Genomic DNA, 18,836 nt, shown 5'->3' on the forward strand with positions numbered 1-18,836 from the left:
TACCCAGTCTCAGGTATTTCTGTTAGAGAAACATAAAACAGACTAAAACAAAGCTTATACCTATGTAGGAAAAATTGAAATAAAGTAAATCAATAATAATTTCTGACAGTGATTAGACCTTTGGGAAAAGCAATAGAGAGATAAGGAGCTGCTACTTTAGATTGGTTGGCCAAGGGAGGCTTTGCTAAAGAGGTAGCAAGTAGGGTGAGATCTGAATGTCAAAAAGAATCTAGGCACACAAGGATCTAGGGGTAAGTTTTCAAGCAGAAGAAACAGTAACACCAAGGGCCATAAGGGAAAGAAAGCTTAGTATGTTCCAAGAAACAGGAAAATAAAATAGGAGTTGTGTTAGGAATTTCCTGAATAACAGGTGAAAAGATGTGGGGGGGGGGGGGCTATGTCATACAGGGCTTTAAACAACTTTCTTTCTTTTTTTTTTAAAGATGACTTGTAAGGGGATCTTAACCCTTGACTTGGTGTTGTCAGCACCACGCTCTCCCGAATGAGCTAACCGGCCATCCCTGTATAGGGATCGAACCCAAGAGAGCCACGGGTTGGCCCTTAGGGCTTTAAATAACTTAGTAAGCTATTTAAAGTCATCTTTATTTCTGAGTTTGCTAATCATTAATCAAATGTTTATTGAGTTTTTACTGTGCGTCAGCACTGGCTGTCTGCCAGCGCTACAGATATAAGTCCGTGTACTCACTTTGTAGAAAGGCAGTCAAGCAAACAATAGCAGTCAAAGAAGGTCATTTTTGAAAAGAATTCATGACAATATTTACATTTAAATATCTACATTCAAAATATTATGATGGTAAATTATAATGCAATGCAAGCAGTTCACCTTTTTAAAATAAAAAACTTATTAAATCAACCAATATTTCTTGAACACCTGTTTATGAGAGCAGACATAAAGGGATGATGACTGGTGTCTGCTAAAAGTTTCAAATTCAACTTAGAAACTAGTACTATAACTTAGACCAATTTCATTTGTATTTTAAAAACTTTTGTTTTACTTGTAGCTGACAAATCATTGTATATATTTGTGGGGTACAATGTGATGTTTACATTTGGAATGAGTAAATCAAGCTATTTAAATCTATTGCCTCACATACTTATCTTTTGTGTATGTGTGTGGTGAAAACATTTAAAATCTACTCTTTTAGGGATTTTGAAATATACCATGCTTTGTTATTTATTATAGTCACCATTCTGTGCAATAGGTCAATAAAGCGTATTGCTCCGGTCTAACTGAAACTTTGTACCCTTTGATTGACATCTCCCCTTTTCCTATCCATCCTTCTCCCCCAGCTGACAACCACCATTCTACTCTCTACTTCTATAAGACTGACATTTTTAGATTCCACATATGAATGAGACCATGTGGCATTTGTCTTTCTGTGCATGGCTTATTTCACTTAACATATGCCCTCTAGGCTCATCCATGTTGTCACAAATCATAGAATTTCGTTCTTTTTAAAGGCCTAATAGTATTCCATTTATATATCACATTTTCTTCATGCATTCATCTGATCGTGCACACTTAGGTTGTCTTCATTTCTAGGCTATTGTAAATAATACTACAATGAACATGGGAGTGCAGATATCTATTTAGCATATTGACTTCATTTCCTTTGAATATATGCCCAGAAGTGGGATTGCTGGATGATATATATGATCATTCTATTTTTAGTTTTCTCAGCTGGCACTCTCTGCCTCTTAAAATATGAATGAAATCTACTCACTCTTTTCTGGGAAAATCAGTGTCCAGATTCCTGTCTAGTCCAGTGAAGAGATATTCCCATGATCACCTCTCGCTCCAACTTCTGCCTTTTCTGAAGTTCTGTTCTCTGCTCTGGGTTTGACAACTTTCCCTCCTCCATTTTGGTTTTCAACCAAGAGGCTAAATCTTTTCTGAATTCTGTCCCTCAAATAACACACTTGATAAAATAAAAACATATTCATATAGACTTTTGTTTATATGCAAACTTTTGTAGAAGTTTGGAAGAGAAAAGAATTGGCATAAAAAGAAAACACATGATTCTAGTAGAATAGACTTGTTCAAAGATCCTTCAGTATTCTTCATGTTGATTTTCCCTTTGGTTCTGTTCTTTCTACTTCCCCAAATCCCTGTTCTTGGCAAATGCAGATTATGTCACTCTGGTTCTCTCAAAGATGTCTTATTATGCCTTATCCTCTGGGGCTTAAATGGCCCATTTTTCTAAACCAGAATCCCCAACTTCAGCCATCTATACATCACCTTTTTGGTTTTTGAAATACCCAAATACCACCTGTACTATTATTTATTTTTTACCAATCAAATTGCTTTGATTTTTTTTTTTTTTAACATCTCAGTGGCTTTATTGCATTTCTAGAATAGGGCACCATGTTATTCCGTAAAATAGAATAAGTGTTCCCTACTTTAATTTTTAATAAGTATATTTGTTTGGAGGGACATATTTTACCATTGTATCTATAAAACCAGTGTCATTCATCACCAATAAAAGAAAATGTTAGAAAGCAATGCATAGTTATAAAAATTTGTAGAATTTGTTTGTATAATACCTAAGTGCACTACCCTTACAACCAAAGATGCCTGTCCCAACAATTGGTCACAGCTCTCCTGCTTACCTCTCAGGGTTATTATCAGTATTAAAAAGATGACAAGAGCAAAAGTGTTTTGGAAAAGAATAGGATTTCATTTAAAATAGTCTGTCTGTCTCTCTTTCCCTCACTCTCTCTAAATAACAATGCATGCAAAGGTCCTTCCTTATCACTGAACCTAATTCCCCTGAGGGCTGAGCTGAGGAAATCTGCAAAGGAAATGTAGATTGCAGCTGTGACACCAAAGACCTAGCTTAGAGTAAAACAATCTGACGGAAAAACAACACTGTTTAGCAACGCTGAAGTCACTCTCCCTAATTTCACTAGAGAAAGTTCTTGCAAATTAAAGTCAATAGGATAAAAACTCTGGTAAACTCAGAGCCTACATCTGTGGGAGGTCTTTAAAAAAGTGCTCTGACTGCATACTCCCTGTACAAACAGGAGCAGAAACACATTTAGCCAGGGGCTCTGCTCCATTACCTCCAGAACTCTACCTTGAACGTTTTACATAGGTTGCAAATTTTGAAATCTAGCTCTCCAATTAAACCATCACAATGATTTAAAGAACTTATTATGGGCTCTGTCTGAGAAGGACCACAGTGGGTATAATGATTCACATTAACCACTCTTGCCAAGGGGCCTGGAGGCTCACTCCATGGAAATCATTCCTGTTTACTCTAATGAGAGTCACAGAAGTGGATCCAGAGGGAGCTATGAATGTGATTGTTCCTGGAAGGGCACAAGTTCACGGAATTTGCCACCAAAACCAATACCTCCAGCCCCTTTTGCTGGTGACCTAAAATAGGAGTTAATTACCAGTGAGCCCCTGGTCATACTTCCTCAAACCTCTGGGAAGCCAGTGGTCAGCCTGGCCTTTTTTGTTACTACATGCAGAGACTTATTAACAGGGCTAGGATGTACTTCCCAAAGTGACAGGGCAGATTATGTTCACTCGCTGTTGGACATAAAGCAACTGCTTTGTAGCCCGCATTTCTCTTCCCCCTGATGCTTTTTCCCCTCTCCCTCCATGGAGTGGGCAGAGTGGTGTCCTTTATAGCTGAAAATGTTCTGGAATCAGAGCTAGATAAGAGTCCATATCTGATTCCATTTCAGCTGTGTGGTCTTGGGCAAATTGCTTAAAGTTTCTGAGCATAGGTGTTTTTATTTATAAAATGGGAGTCACACTGTACCAACATCTCATTTAGTTGATAAAGCTCCAGGAACTAGGAAGTGTTTTGGTAAATAAGAGTTCCCCTACCCCTTGTGCTGGGAAGTCCCCTCCATAGCTCTTAGTTGTTGCCTTCAAATGTTTAACCCAAATCTAATAAACACCTACTGTCCTATGGATTGGTCACATTGGTGTCAACAATGGCAAGCAAATACATGTTTTCCTTCTGCCATTCAGGGCTTCCTCAGCAGAATCCTCAAGAATTCATCTGAAAAAAACACACACCTGATGACACACACAGCCGAACCCACGTGTCTCCACGTGCTGTAGGGCATCCTTTATTGACCTAAAGATCTGGCCCTTTTGAGATACTCCCCTTTTTGTACTGGAGCAATATGATATCACTCATTCATCCCAAGAAGCACAAAGACCTTTATGAAATCTCTTTAGAGATTATTGACTAAAAAGATATTGGCACTGTTCTCCCTGCAGAACAAAACACGGGAAAATAAACATTTGTCAAAAGGCAAAGCTCAAGACCATGAAGAAGCAGGAGAGACTAGGATCTTTTCCTGGCTACTCAAATTCCAAGTCAAGAGTGTTCTTCTACCTCCAGCTGGGCTATGTAGCTTTCTGGGCAACTGTTCTATGACCTTCCATCTAACTATTTGTGTCAAATCAGTGAAACATTCTTTGTAATAAAATGCAACGTGATGTGTCAGTGCCTGGACTAAAATTTACATACTTTTGATTTTAGGCCTTTTTAAAATTATTATTATTCACAGCATTTGAGCTGGCCACTGGGTAGGCAGAGAAGGAAACCCCAGACTCAGTCTTCAGGAAATGATGTCTAATCACATCATCAGACACTGAGAGGAAAGCTGAAAAAAAAAGTCCACTTAAAAATTTGGAAATTTGACTTTTGGTGGTGTGCAGTTATATCTGGTGGTATACTAATATAATTAAGTCCCTCCCATCATTTATTTTGTACCTAACACCTTCTATACACTTTAAAGACAATTTGTCATCATGCCTCTGAGGCAGGTACTATTATTAGTTTCATTTTAAAAACAGGGAAAACTGAGGTAGAAAGAGACTAATTAATCTGCCCTAAATCAGCAGCTAGTGCTTGGCAAAGCTGGCAATGAACACACATAATCTGACCCTAAATTTATGCTCTCGATTCTTTTGTTGCATCACTAAACCTTTTACAGAATTCATTAGTATGAATAGTAAATAGTGGCTGTTTAGTGTATTTTGCATGCTACTTATATTGCTTCTTTTCCTCCCAGAAACACCAAAGACCTCCACTCTAATTACTAGTTAAGTAATCTGGCATCTCAATCTATCCTATAATATCAAAGTTACGCCATTCCATCATTCTCTTTTGTTTCTCTCTCATCAACTTTAACTAGGGAATATGCAAACTTAATATGGAGCAAGTTTGAGGACAGCTTATGTCTAGCACTTTTATTATTCTTTTTGTCGTAGGTCTCACTGTTCCTACCACCATTTGTTAGAAAAATGAGTCCATTACAGAAAAATATCCAATCTTACATATATATTACTATAGACCAATTCAATATTTCATTTTTGTTTACTTGTTCCATTTATTAAGCACTTATCTCTCTGAAAACTAGATGCTGGGGTGCTGGAAAATAATGCACTATCCTCTTCTCACTATAATCTATTTTTTTCTTAAACACCATAAGAAGATAGTTCTCGGTGAACTCATTATTCTCAGGAAATCAAGAAATAACTCACTTGCCCTCCACTTGTTTATTAATTTTTATAAAAATCCTTTTACCCCCCCAAAAAAGAGAATGAATTTTAACTTCGATTTTAAATGGATTTGATACCAGAAACTCTTAAAATACCTACTTACTTTCTACCTGGATATTAACATTCCAAATTTATGTCCAATATCAAGATTTAGTTATTGCCTCTTTTACAGGATTTGACAGTAGTGTTAAGCTTTATTAGGTTAGGTCGTGTTATGTTATTGAGTTATACTAGGAAACACAATAATATCATGAACACTGCAACTGAGTGCATAGCATCTAGAAAATGATGGTGGAAAATGAAATATGTCTAAGTAGAAATATTTGTGTATGCCACTTCATAAAGGCTTGGAAAAATTAATTACAGCAGTACGACCCTCATCTTAATCCAAACCACCCAAGAAATAGGAAATAGTAAGATGAACAATTCTAGTATTCTCCATGAGTGATCCTCTTCAAAGGAGAGAAGTAAGGAGAGAGATGAATTTGGAATAACCTCACTGTAATGTCTTGAGATACTTAAAGAATACTTTAGTTCTGGAAGTTACCGATATTACATCTGGGAGTTCTGTGAGACAAATGCATGCAGAGCTAGGAAATTTTTCTTGGTGCCTTTCATCATTTCCCTTTTGCTGGACAGGGTATCAGCATTTCCTTGCCCAACAAAATGTTTTTGCCGTAGGCCAAAACAAAGCTCATTCCTTCAGCATGGGAGCCACATCATGATGGTGAACCACTGCTCCCAGTCCTGTTTGCTCCAGGATGAGCTTTCAAGACTCAAACTTCTTCAGAAGATTCTCAAAGGGAGAAAACACTATTTGATTGGTGGAAAGCAGGGAGCAGAGGAAAATAAATCTTAGAGTTTAAAATCAGACCTAATGTCCTTGAAGTGACAAATAATTGCAATTGCTCTTGAGTTGTGGAAAGAAAGAAAATGAGCAATGTTTCAGGTTTGGGGCAGGTTATAGGGTCTGTGTCTGGGTGAAGCTCTAGAAAGAGAGGCAGTCTGGTCTGGTGGTTAAGCAGGTGCACTCAGGAGCCACAGTATTTGGAATTAAGTTTTGTTTTCTTTACTTACAACTTATGTGAACTAGAACAGATCGATCACTTTCTGGGTGTGATAGTAAGAGCCAGAGGGAGCGGAACTTCTCTGCAGAGGCCAGTGGGAGGCTTTGTGTTCCTCTTGCTCCTGAAAGGGAGGATTGTAGTGGGGAGGCTGCAGAAGAGAGAGAGCAGAGACGAGCAACAAAGAGAAGAGGCTGAGGGGCCTTTGGGAACTACAGATCCAATATTTTATTTTAAGGTGTTTGAGTTGCGTTCTTGCTAAATCAGTCAGACTGACATAGGCACTAAATATAGTAATGGTGGTGTTCATCCTAGTGTGTGGGGGGTGTGTATATACATATCTCTGTGTGTAGCTCAAAATAAGGGGCTGAGTTCTGTTTGCATTGACGTGACATGGAGATAAATTGAGAAACACACACAGAGAAACAAACAAGGATTCAGAGGAGTCAGGAAATCAGAAATGAAACTATTTCTAAAACCAAAAACTATAGCACCCCTTTCTCTCGCCCAGGAATTTGCACAACTCTTTAGAAAGGCATTGGGCTTTTGCTTGTTTGAACACGAAATGACAGTGTATGACAATTTTATATGTTGTAAGTGGCAGGGAGACCCCAGTTAACATCTGGAAAGCAGAACAGCACAGTGTCTGAGAGTGAGCTCTGGAACCAGACTCTCTTTTTCAGTCTCATCTTTACACATAGACATTGTGTGGGCTTTGGTCAGTAACCAGTACTCTATGAACCTCAGTTTCCTCCTTTACTAAGGAAACGTGTATGTACATTACAGGGTACTTGTAAGGATTCAATGAAAGTACTTGTCAGAGTTTCTGGTACATAGTATCTATTCTTAATACATGAAAAAAAGGAAAAAGAAAGATGATTTAAAACATTAAAATAAAATAGTTCATACATAGTACATGGTGAAAGATACAATTAATATCATTATTTAGATTTTTAACAACTCAGCTGTACTATGCCCTGCTTCAAGCATGCACATTTTCTTGGTGAATATTTTTTCTACCCCCAACTTTCCAAGTGCTGTTATCTTGGTCCTGGTCGATAGTCCCCAGGTACCCACAGCCTTATGACAGTTGGCAAACCACTGGTCTTCTGTGTCAGGGTCTGGCACTGCCAAGTGCATTCTCTGACTGTGATTGTCAGGCATTGGCAGCAAATGCACAGTTTTCTTGCTTTAATTAGGCTGAGATTCATTCCTACACGTGGCAGCTGCAAAGATGTATTCTTCCTGCCTGCAATTAGATGTTGCACTACTTAGCATTGCCTGGACTTCATTTTAAGTACATTTTGGTGGCCCTTGTACCTACTCTGAACCTTGGTTGCTGCAGGAGAGAGCATATGGCCCAGTAATTCTTTAAAGCTCATTTTATGGGCCATTCTCAGGCACTCCCTGCTGGCCTTTGGAATGCATCCTTGTTTGTGACTGCATTTTTGCTTATGCTCCTGCCAAATGCTTCCTCCAAACCCAGCAATAAAACCACAGGACCCAATAAGCCATGGTCATCAGAATGGCTTAATGAGAGCAACTTCAATAATCGGGGTCTTTAACAGCAACCAGCACTGCAGGACTTGTACCATGAGCACAAGGACAGCCTGGGCAGGTCACCTTTGTGGTTTATGGGGATATTTCCAAATATTATAGAATTTCAGACCATCTCAGGGAATAATCTCACACTAAGTTATTTTATCTTAAGCAAAAATGAATAGAACAAAAATAGAAACCAGTGGTTGTCTCCGGCCTTTCCTTGTAGAAGAATAAATCTAGAGTTTTTAAAGGTCTTACAGAGCCAAAAAAATATTCAATCAATGCTCATATGGCTACCTAATTCAGTGAACCTTGCCTCAAAAAATTATCTGAATTAAATCACGTTCCCAGCTAGAAGAAATGTATTTGAAATACGATTGGATATTTAAAATGGATTTTATTTCAAAGCATATTCACATGTGATGGCACCTAATTTAAATACAGCAAAATTATATGTCTATGATCTATGTGCTATTAAACAGTTTTAAAATCTGAATTATTAATTAAAACTTATGAACTAGTAACATTTTGGAATGACTGTGTTTTGATAGCTAACAGGATTTGTGTGACTTTTGAGAGGAGTTGATTTCCTTTCATGTCAGCTAATAGAAACCCCATTGTAATCATAAAAGGCACCGAGAAATTATGGCACAAGCGGATGCTATTTGAGTGGAAGTGAACACAGAATGTATTAAAGTATCAGTAGTCTTATCAACAGTATGTTGTAATGACTTCTGATTAACACTGAAAACATGACTGATGTACTGGGAGTGTGGCACACTGACAATGTGACATTGAGAGAATTCAATCCAAACCTTTTTCATTTCATAGTATCATTCAATTTCTCATTACTCCTTTCTGACAGTGTTTGTTTTTGCGACCATTAAAAAGTAATGACTATTAAATGGGACCTTTCAAAAATAATAGTAAAAAAAAAAAAACCTTACAATTGTCACTTCTTACTGCTACTAAGAGTCTATACATTGAATTCAATACATTAATTTTTGGTTTTAAAATACAATTTGTTAAGGTAATTTTTATAAAAAAGACATATTTAAATTGATGAAAACCCTAGACATAAATGACTTCTATGTCAATGCAATAGCTAACATTGATGGTGCTAACTTACGTAGGCTGATTTAGTCTTCCCGTGGCCAGAGAAGGAAGGGAGCATGTTTGATTAAAAAACCTTTACAAGAAACATGCCAGGCATGCTGGGTCCTAAATTAGTACACAGCCAATGACTATTGATCAAGAACAGATGGAGACAGGGAACGGGTGTAGTTGGGGACAAGTAGAGTCTAGCTTGGTCAAATGTTTTTATTATAAAAAGTAGAGAATATGTGAGTTGCTAAATTTACATATCAGATCTAGTGCATCTATTTCCTTGAACGCTTACTTTACATGGATAGAAAAGGATCGTGTACAAAAAGAATACTATTTGGAAAGTATTATATTTAGGAGAGATATACTGTGAATGCTTCAGATAGAATCATTCATCTAAAACATTTATTGAACCTAAAATGTGATATTTAATTTGTATTTGTAGATTAGTGTATCTGAGCTTTGTATCAACCAGACGAAAATTTAACAGTTTGCCCTAACCACTTGGAATGTCATAATGACTACTATCAAGTACCTATTCTACTGCAGGCTATAGTCTAGGTACTTTAAATTCATTCTTATTTAACCCCCATAACATACTTGCTAAATAGTTAGTTTATTGTTATCTTCTACCCTTCTAAATGACCTACTTAATACTCACCTATCAGTTTTACTGATAAATTTGAAACCACCAGCACCAACTTTCTCATTTGACCAGCAAGAACTCTGCAGTGAATCTTGTATATGTTTGCCTTGATTCCTCTTTCCTTACAAAGGTCATTCCTTCCACATGGGCCTGATTACCACCTTTCTGGCTTTATAAGGACTGTACTCTAATTTATGCCTTGAATCACCATTCTCTTTCTTTACTCGATCATTTATATCAGTACAGTATTCTCACCCTCCAAACCCTCTTGTGGTCTTTCTAAATTTCACCTTTCATTCATAGCCGGCTCTGAAGAGTTTGCATGCCTGTGGTCTCCATGTCTTTATCTACTATCTGCTATATGCTCTTCAGTTTATATTGGCTTGTCCCCCAAATGCCACTGAAACTTCTGTAGTCAAGATCACATGTGACCCACAACATTTTTCTGTCCACATCTTATTTCACCTCTTAATTGTGTGTGGTCCTCTAATCTACTTCTAAATACTGGAGATTTTTAGGGTTTTATCCTAGACAACTGTCCACCAAGTTGCTCACGCCAAAAATTTGAGTCATTCTATGGGGATTACATCCATTTCTAAGACTTTAATTACTGTCTCCATGCTGATAAGTCCCATCCTTGTAAATCTGGACTTTGCCTCTCTACTGAGTTCAGGGCTCATATATTTTGCAACCATTATGACATTGTCACTTAGATAGCTTATGGATAATACAAATTCAAGATATCCAAAATAGAACTCATGAATTCCTTTAAAGAATACCAATAATTAATTTCAATAATACCACAGTAAGGCTGTTAAAAATAAGCAAACTTAAAAAAGAAATGCATACAACATATTTAAAGCATTTTTAAAAAACAGGTGTAAGTAAAGATTTAGTAATCTCCACTCTCATGTCTTCCATCCACTCCTCTAAGATAGCCAATGTGAGTATTTTTTTTAAATCCATTCTGTAACTAACTTTCTCTATACTAATTCAATGACATATTCATATCTATCTTTTTACCTTTTTTTTTCTTCCGTAATAGGATAATGCCATAGCAATATTTAGCAGTTTTTTTTTTCTTAGCAGTATGATATTAGGAACTTTCAAAGTAAATCCATTTACATTTAATACGTTCTGTCTAATCAGTAATGACCTTACATTCTATGCATGTCCCAAATATTATTCATCCATTTGCATTGAAGTATTATTAGATTATCTCTAGGGATTCGTATTTTAATATAATCTAAACATATTATAAATGTCCATAATGCCCTGCTTGCCACTGCAGTCTCACTGAAACCTTACCCACTCTGCACCAGCAACACTGGCTTCTTTTTCCCAATACCATGAAACTTCCCTGCATTTTCCACATCTAGAATTTTAGTCCTGCTTTTCCTTTCTGGAAGAAATGCTTTCTCTGTCCCACGCTGCCATTGTACAGCAGTCTCTTTCTCATCCATCAGATCTGTGCTTTCTTCTTTTCTTTCATGGGATATATTAGTTAGGTTAAAAAGTTAAAGTGCTATAATAAAAAGACCCCAAGAAAAATACTTCAAACAAGATATAGCTTTACTTATCTCTAACATAATGATGCAGAGTGGGTGTTCCAGATCAGCTGCAATTCTATTCTATACAGTCACTCAAGGACCCAGGCTAAGGGGGGCTCTTCCATGTTCAATAAGTGGCTTCCAAGATCTCCCATATCTTGGGCAATCTAGGTGGTGAAGAGGTCGGGAGGGGTGGGGAGCATCAAAATTTGTAGATATTTCCCCTCAAACATAAAAGATGGAAGCTTCACTCATCATTTCTGCTTGCCACATTTAGCTGCAAGGAAGTCTAGGAAATGCATCCTCAGGTAAGGCAAGAAGGTTTGGTCCACAAGTCAACTACTATGATTGATGGGAGAATAGATCTTGGTAGACAACTAACAGTCTCCACCTCAGAACACTTATTACAATTTATAAATGATATATCTGTTTGTTTGCTTGTTTTTAAATCAGTCTTCTGATCATACTATTAGATAGCAAGCACAATAAAGATAGAGTATATCTTGCTTTATTTACAAGTATATCATCTGCCTTTATTACCCATTCTGTCTTTTAGTAGGTGCTCAATTCATTGAATAACTGACTGACTGAATGAAAGTATTTTACAGGTGAAGAAACTGAGGTTCAGAGAACCTCAATAATTTAACCATTCCTGGAGGCTGGGTGGTCATTTCCCAGGAGTGTTGAAAGGTTCATATCTCAGATGGATGGCTTAACAAGATAGCTAGTCAGCTGTCTTTCAACTCTGAATTTCTATGATTCTTTGATGTAGGAAATCATAACATTTCAAATAAGATCATGAAGTGGCTTTGTGAAGGAAGAGAGCAAGATAGGAAATACACCTTCTGTCTCATTGGTTCTGTCACATAAATCTCCTTCTCTCACCCCATTACATCCTAAATTCTCACAGACTCCACCCACACATTAAAGGGTCAACCATTAATCTGAAATTCTAGAAGACTGCAGAAAATTTGCTACATACCTTTTTTAAATCACACCTCCCCAGGAAAAGTACATATGTGTTGGGCTTAAAAGATTTCCTGCTGGGCTGCAGACTTTCTGGAAGAATAAGAGTAAACAGTGAATAATGTTAACAAATGTTTGTATCACATTTTTGGTTTGATTATATTAAAAAGAAAGAGGGAAAGAAACACATGATTTTGAGAGAGAATAATCAGTGCAGATAAATTGATCATCTGCTAAATCTTCTGGTCAGCCAAGTATGAGAACCCATTAGCTTTAATAATAAAAATAAGTTTAAGATTCTTCTATAAAATGTTTCTCTGCAAAGTAAATAATTTTAAACTTACTTTTCTTTTTTTTCCAAGATATTGAAGACTTTGAAACCAAAACAAGAAGCACAGTGTCTGTCCGAGAAGGTCAAGGAGTGGTGCTTCTCTGTGGCCCACCACCACATTTTGGAGGTATGGTAGGAAGGTTGGGTCTAGTACACTAGGTAGAGAAAGGTTAAGTAACTGGTCCAAGGTCACACAGCTGGTAGAAAATGGAGTCAAGATTCAAATCCACGCCATCTGGCTCTTAAGCTGTCAGTCCTTAACCGCCACTGTTTCTGTTGTAGTTGACTTTCACTCTGGAATGAAAACATTTTGAAAACAAATAAAACAGATGTTTAAAAATAAAATGCAAGCAACTTTTTCCTAATGTAAAACCAAATCTTATTTGTGAACTTTTAAAAACTCGAAAACACTTTTTCAGTAGTTTGATTTTCAAATGACCTCGTGAAATACCAATACAAAACAAAAAAAGGAAACTAATTAGAAGTTAACAATATCAGTATTATTAGAGAGTATTATGGATTTATGTTCACCTGAGATGTTAGGGGAGAATGACAATGCTTTCAGTGCTCTCTTGAGATAAAATAATACTGTTGCAGAGCACAGAAAAATTGTTCAGGCTCTTTAATTGTGCTTATTTTTTTAACCATGTGGAAAATTATTTTCCAGTATTGTAACCAAAATGATACGACCCTGTGCCAATCAGCCACCAATAATAATAATAATAATAAAAATTTAAAAATGAAATAACAAGATATGCAAAATCATATCTGTGCTACCAGTCTATGTCATTTTATGCTCTGACATTGATGAAAGATTCTTGACAGAACTGAAGATTGTTCTCAATTTTCTTTAATGAGCGGTAACAGAAATGTAAAATATTTGTAAATGAATTAGTCATATATGTAAGAAAACAAAAAAGCAGCTGGGCAGAAGAAGCTTCCCCTTGTTACCTTGTCACATGCCGATATCGAAGGGTATCTTGGTCTCCTAAAGCACGTAAGGCCCTCATTTTACTAGTGCCCCTGAAACTAAGTCACATATATATTAAATCTCACTTAAACTAAGACCTTCGTAACTGAATAACTAATCCCTGTTGCATGAGTTACGGCAAACTTGCCTGATACCAAATCCCATTATGTCATAAGTGGCATTTTAGCATGATTTCAAGGGTGTTTGTCAATATTGACACCATTCGGGTATTATAAGAACTTTCATCCTGAATAGCTCTAGGACTTGCCAAGAGCATCCTCATGTCTGCCAGGACAGGGATGCCGGCATAATGTTCTTTTGTTCTTCATAGCTATTCTAGATCAAAACTGAGGCAGAATATTGATAGATGCACTTTGATGCAATTATAAAAAATAATGGTCAATTAGTCAGAGAAAGAATGTATTAATAATAATAACAGGTACCAATTGTTGAATTTTTACTATGGGCAGTCACTATAATGTGGGCTTCCCATTTATTTTTTTATTTCCACTATTCTAATAATTAAGAATAATTTTAAAATGAGGAAAGTGAGATCCATATAATTAAGTGCATCAGCTTTTAGTTAGTAAGTAAAGGCAAAATTCCAACCCAGGTCTTTCTGACTGCAAAAACACCTATGGATAGAAGATTCTGTTGTTAATGCTTAAACTTTAGGTTGTTTATCAGTTTCAACTCTCCTATACCTCTAGATTTGTTAAGAGCCCTGAGAGTGTCTTTAACTGGCTACTGAAAACTATTCCTATTTTCCCTTCTCCTGCCTCACCTTGTGAAGGTAAATTGTACAAAGGAAAACTTCAAGAAAGTAAGAAGGCATATTGGTTGGGCGACCTTCAAAATAGATTAATGGACAGCTTGTTAATGTGGACCAACTCTAGAGATATGGACAGACATTTTCCGTTTTGCCTATAATTTATTCTTAAACTATGTGTGTGTGTGTGTGTGTGTGTGTGTGTGTGTGTGTGTGTGTGTGTCCACACACACAGTGTGTATTAGTTTTCCATTACTGTGTAATATACTGTGAAAAACTTAGCAGATTCAAAAAGCAACCATTTATTAGCACACAGTTCTGTATCTCAGAAGTCCAGGGAGGGTGTGTCTGGGCTCTCTGCTCAGGTTTTACAAGAATAAGATCAAATGACAGCTGGACAGCATTCCTTTTTGGAGAGTTTGGGGAAGAATTCTCTTCCAAGCTTATTCTGGTTGTTGGCTAAATTCAGTTCCTTGCAGTTATAAGACTAAGGAGCCCATTTCTTTGATAGCTGACTGTTGAGGGCCACTCTCAGCTTCTAGAGGCTGCCCACATTTCTTGCCACATGATCCCCTCCATCATCAAAGGCAGCAACAGAGAATCTTCCTCACATCAAGTCAATAGCTCTAGCCAGGAAGAGTCCTGTCCCTTGTAAGGAATGGCCCAATTAGATCAGCCCCATCAAAGATACAGTCACTCTCTTCACATTAACTGTGCTGTATGATCTGATCTAACCATGGGAGTGATATCTCTCTCATTCTATTCAGAAGTCTCATTCACACTCAGATGGACGGGATGAGCATGGGTCATTGGAAGCGTCTTAGAATTCTGCCAACTATAATATGAGGGTATTTCAAGAAGTTCATGGAAAAATAGAATTAAAAGATAATATAAATCTGTCCATGAATTTCTCGAAGTATCCTTGTATGTTTTCCAATCTTTTTCTGTCTTCTATTGTTAATCTCTCTAATGGCTTCATATTTTCTCACACACTTGGCTGTCACAGAGAGGTACCCTGGAAGTATATTAACGTGGACAGATGGAGTTAGCAGGGCAGGATGGAGTAAATGTTGGCATGGCCAAATCATTTTTAAATCTGGGGTGTATAAAGCAGAGACTCTTTGTAAATACTGATACAGGTTCTTGTAAAGGAAATACTACAGACTCCATAGTAATAGAAAGCCATAAAAGCTGACATTTTTATATCAAATTTTGGACAATTTAGACCTGTTATCTTCCCCTACATATCCAGTCAGCAGCAAAGAGTTTCAAAAGTAGTTCTGCAACAAGGCAGAAATCCTATGAAACTTGATATTATCAGAATATCTTGAGTTCTTTATGCTTTCTTTCTAGTGTTTTCACAGAAATACTTGCAAAGCATTTCTTAACAAGATAGGCCTATCAAATACTTCTCAGTGTGTTTTATAAAGAAATTTCAGAGGAGAGTAAGAAAAAACTACTAATATGGTTGAATCCTATGGATCTACCCAGGAAAGAATGGCTCCATGTCCAAAAACAAAACAAAAATGTGTCTAGATGGATTTCCCATACAAATGATTGGTCAGTCATAACCCAGTGAAACAGAGTAATCAATGTAAACTCAACCAAGCAGATAGTGTTACATAGTTTTCCTTTCTTCCGAATAGACAAAAGGACACCTGCCTCCAGCACAGGCCTTCTTGTGGATGCTTTCTACCCAATATTTAAGGTAACTGAAAATGCAAGGGTGTTTTCCCCTCTAGGAAGGGAAAGTTTTATGAGTGAAGTTTATTCTAGCAGAGACGACACCATAGTGTAAAAGAAAAGGAACCTAGGCAATAATGTCAGAGCACAGTCCTGACACACTGTACTTCATCACTTCAAAAAGTGATATTTGGAAGCAGAATAGGAGCCATTCCCTGTACTCTGAGGGAAGGAGTACATTCCTTTCTTAATTGTATTTCCTAACCAGCTGGAGACTCCATGATTATAACTGGAACTCTGTCTTCACAGTCATACTCAGCCCTTATTCTCAGCTTCCCAAAAAATCTAACTCCAAAATATTCCAGAGAAATGTAGGTTTAACTGAAGTTTTGTGGGGAGTACACAGAGAGAGCTACAATGCATGCCTTATTGCAAAAGGTCATGGAGATTCCCCCTTACACCTGCCCTTCCTTTCTCCTAAACTCTTTCAGTGGTAGGCTATGACTTCCTTCATCTCCTAAGCAATCTCTGTTGTGTATTATAATTCTTCTCTTCAATTTGGGTAGCCATCTGAGAACAAAACAATCTTCCTTTGGCTTCTCAGTGTTTGGCAGAACCAAAATATGGTAATTGGCCAAATTCAAATCTTTTATTTCTTCCACTATGTTCCTGGAAGGTTCTAAGGTCATTACTCTACACACAGGTTCATGTGACAGTAAAAGACAATACAATATTTATTCTAGTTATTTATTGTGGGGAGGGGGTGACACTGAGCCTTGAGGTGAACTTTGAATCTTATTCAGAGATGTCTTTCTATTACAGATTCTCACTCCCGTCAAGGGTGAGATTTTAAGAGCTTCAGCCACTTGTAACAAAAAGTCCACACAAACCATTTGAACAGGAGAGAAAGCAGAATTTCCTCTAAATTTTAAAATAAACATAAAACCCTTGAAGCCAAGGCTACAGGATGAATATGAAAATCAGCAGACAGTAGACGTCCATGGGCTCAGTGAGTTAGCCCAGCCTCATATGAAATTTTATTTAAAAGTGAAAGCATGAAGAAATGATATATGTTGTCTAAACTAAACACTGTGAAATAATAGTTTCACCATAGCCAAAGGAAAGTACACTCTCTTCCTTTCTTGTCCGAATATAAAACTCTCAGTCCTGGGCTCATAAAAATTATAGGTTTAAATTTTGTTTTAGAGGAAATATTCCATTCTCTACTCAGATCCAACTTTCCAACTTTTAAGTTGGTAGGACAATTGAATTATGCCAGTAGTTTGGATCATCTGTGTCTGTAGCAGGAAGATAGCACTGTTATCTGAGCCCAGTGTTTGTATTTGTGTCAATAAAGATGTTGACAGTTCAACTTACATTGAAAATCATTCCCAAGCAAAGTCTCAAAATTGTGTTATAGAATAAAGAGGAAAAATTATACCCAGAAAAAGTGCTAAATTTTCATATCCCTTTCCTCCCAGTTGCTGTGTTTGTTGTTTCTGGAGTAAATGAATTTGGTGTTGTCTTAGTAGGTAGGTTAAATTGGCAACTTATGTGTTACTCTGGGGCTCCTTGAATATGTAAAAGGCAGACTGACCCTATAGTGGCTTCTTGGTGTAGCAATAATGATAACCATCACTATTGAACTGTGCAGAATATATTCACTCAAGAAATATTTATTGTGTACTTACTAAGTACCACTCATTTTTCTGAGTTTCAGGGATACAATGGAGGGAGACAATTAGTTCCATGAATCTTACAATAAACAAATATAAAGCATGACAGATGGTAATTAAAGATAGGGAGGAAAATAAAGGGGTATAGGCAATGGTAGATGTTGCTATTGTATATTCTGAGGTAAAATAAGGCTTCATTGTCATTTGAGAAGAGAACTAAAGAAATGAGAAAGTGAGACATATTGAGTAAAGGCACTTCCAGCAGAGGGAGCAGCATGTGCAAAGGACCTGTGGTGGAAACATGTCTAGCATGTTGGAAGAACAGCAACAAGGCTAGTGTGGGTGAAGTAAAATGAACACACAGATGAGTAGAGGAGGATGTAAGGCCCTACTTTCAGACATTTTAGGACCTTTGGATTTTATCTTGAGTGAGATGAGAATGATTAGAAAGTACTGAGCAGAAGAGTGACATGCTCTCTCTGACTCTCATCTTAAAAAATTTACTCTGGAGAACTGACCACAGAGGGCAAAAATATAAGCAGTTAAAAGGTGATTGCAAGTATTCAGGTGAGAGTTAATAGCTGCTTTGACCAGGATGTTAGCGGTAAACAGGTGGATGAGTAGCAATCTTTAGTGTATATTTACAAAGTATAACTGAAATAATTTCCTGAAAGATTGGATGTGTGTGGCAAGAGAATGAGGGGAGTAAAAGATAACTCCAAAATTTGCTGGCTGAACAACTGGAAAAATAGAGTATTATTTATTGGGATGGGGAAAATCAGGAATTTCTTTCAGGATGTGTTAAGTTTCAGGTGCCGATTAAGTTTTGAGGAAGAAAGTTCTGGTTTGGAGAGCTAATATTGAAGTCACGATATATAAGTGGTATTTAACACTGCATAAGATAACGAGGTGCACTCTGCACTGGGCACTCAGCTCAGTATTTGGTATACTTCAACTCATTTAGCATTTTCAGGGAAAAAT

The 18,836-nt window shown here is 37.0% G+C and overlaps 1 protein-coding gene across 1 annotated transcript in view; it reads left to right on the forward strand.

The window, feature by feature from the left end:
- CNTN6 (contactin 6) overlaps window positions 1-18,836 on the forward strand; it is a 161,481-nt gene that overhangs the window by 33,929 nt on the left and 108,716 nt on the right. The window contains exon 4 of the mRNA XM_063113413.1: window positions 12,789-12,884. Within this exon, the coding sequence (XP_062969483.1) occupies window positions 12,789-12,884 (96 nt within the window). The remainder of the gene's footprint in view (window positions 1-12,788; window positions 12,885-18,836) is intronic.

Source organism: Cynocephalus volans, chromosome 11 (assembly GCF_027409185.1).
Source record: "Cynocephalus volans isolate mCynVol1 chromosome 11, mCynVol1.pri, whole genome shotgun sequence".
NCBI classification, from domain to species: domain Eukaryota; kingdom Metazoa; phylum Chordata; class Mammalia; order Dermoptera; family Cynocephalidae; genus Cynocephalus; species Cynocephalus volans.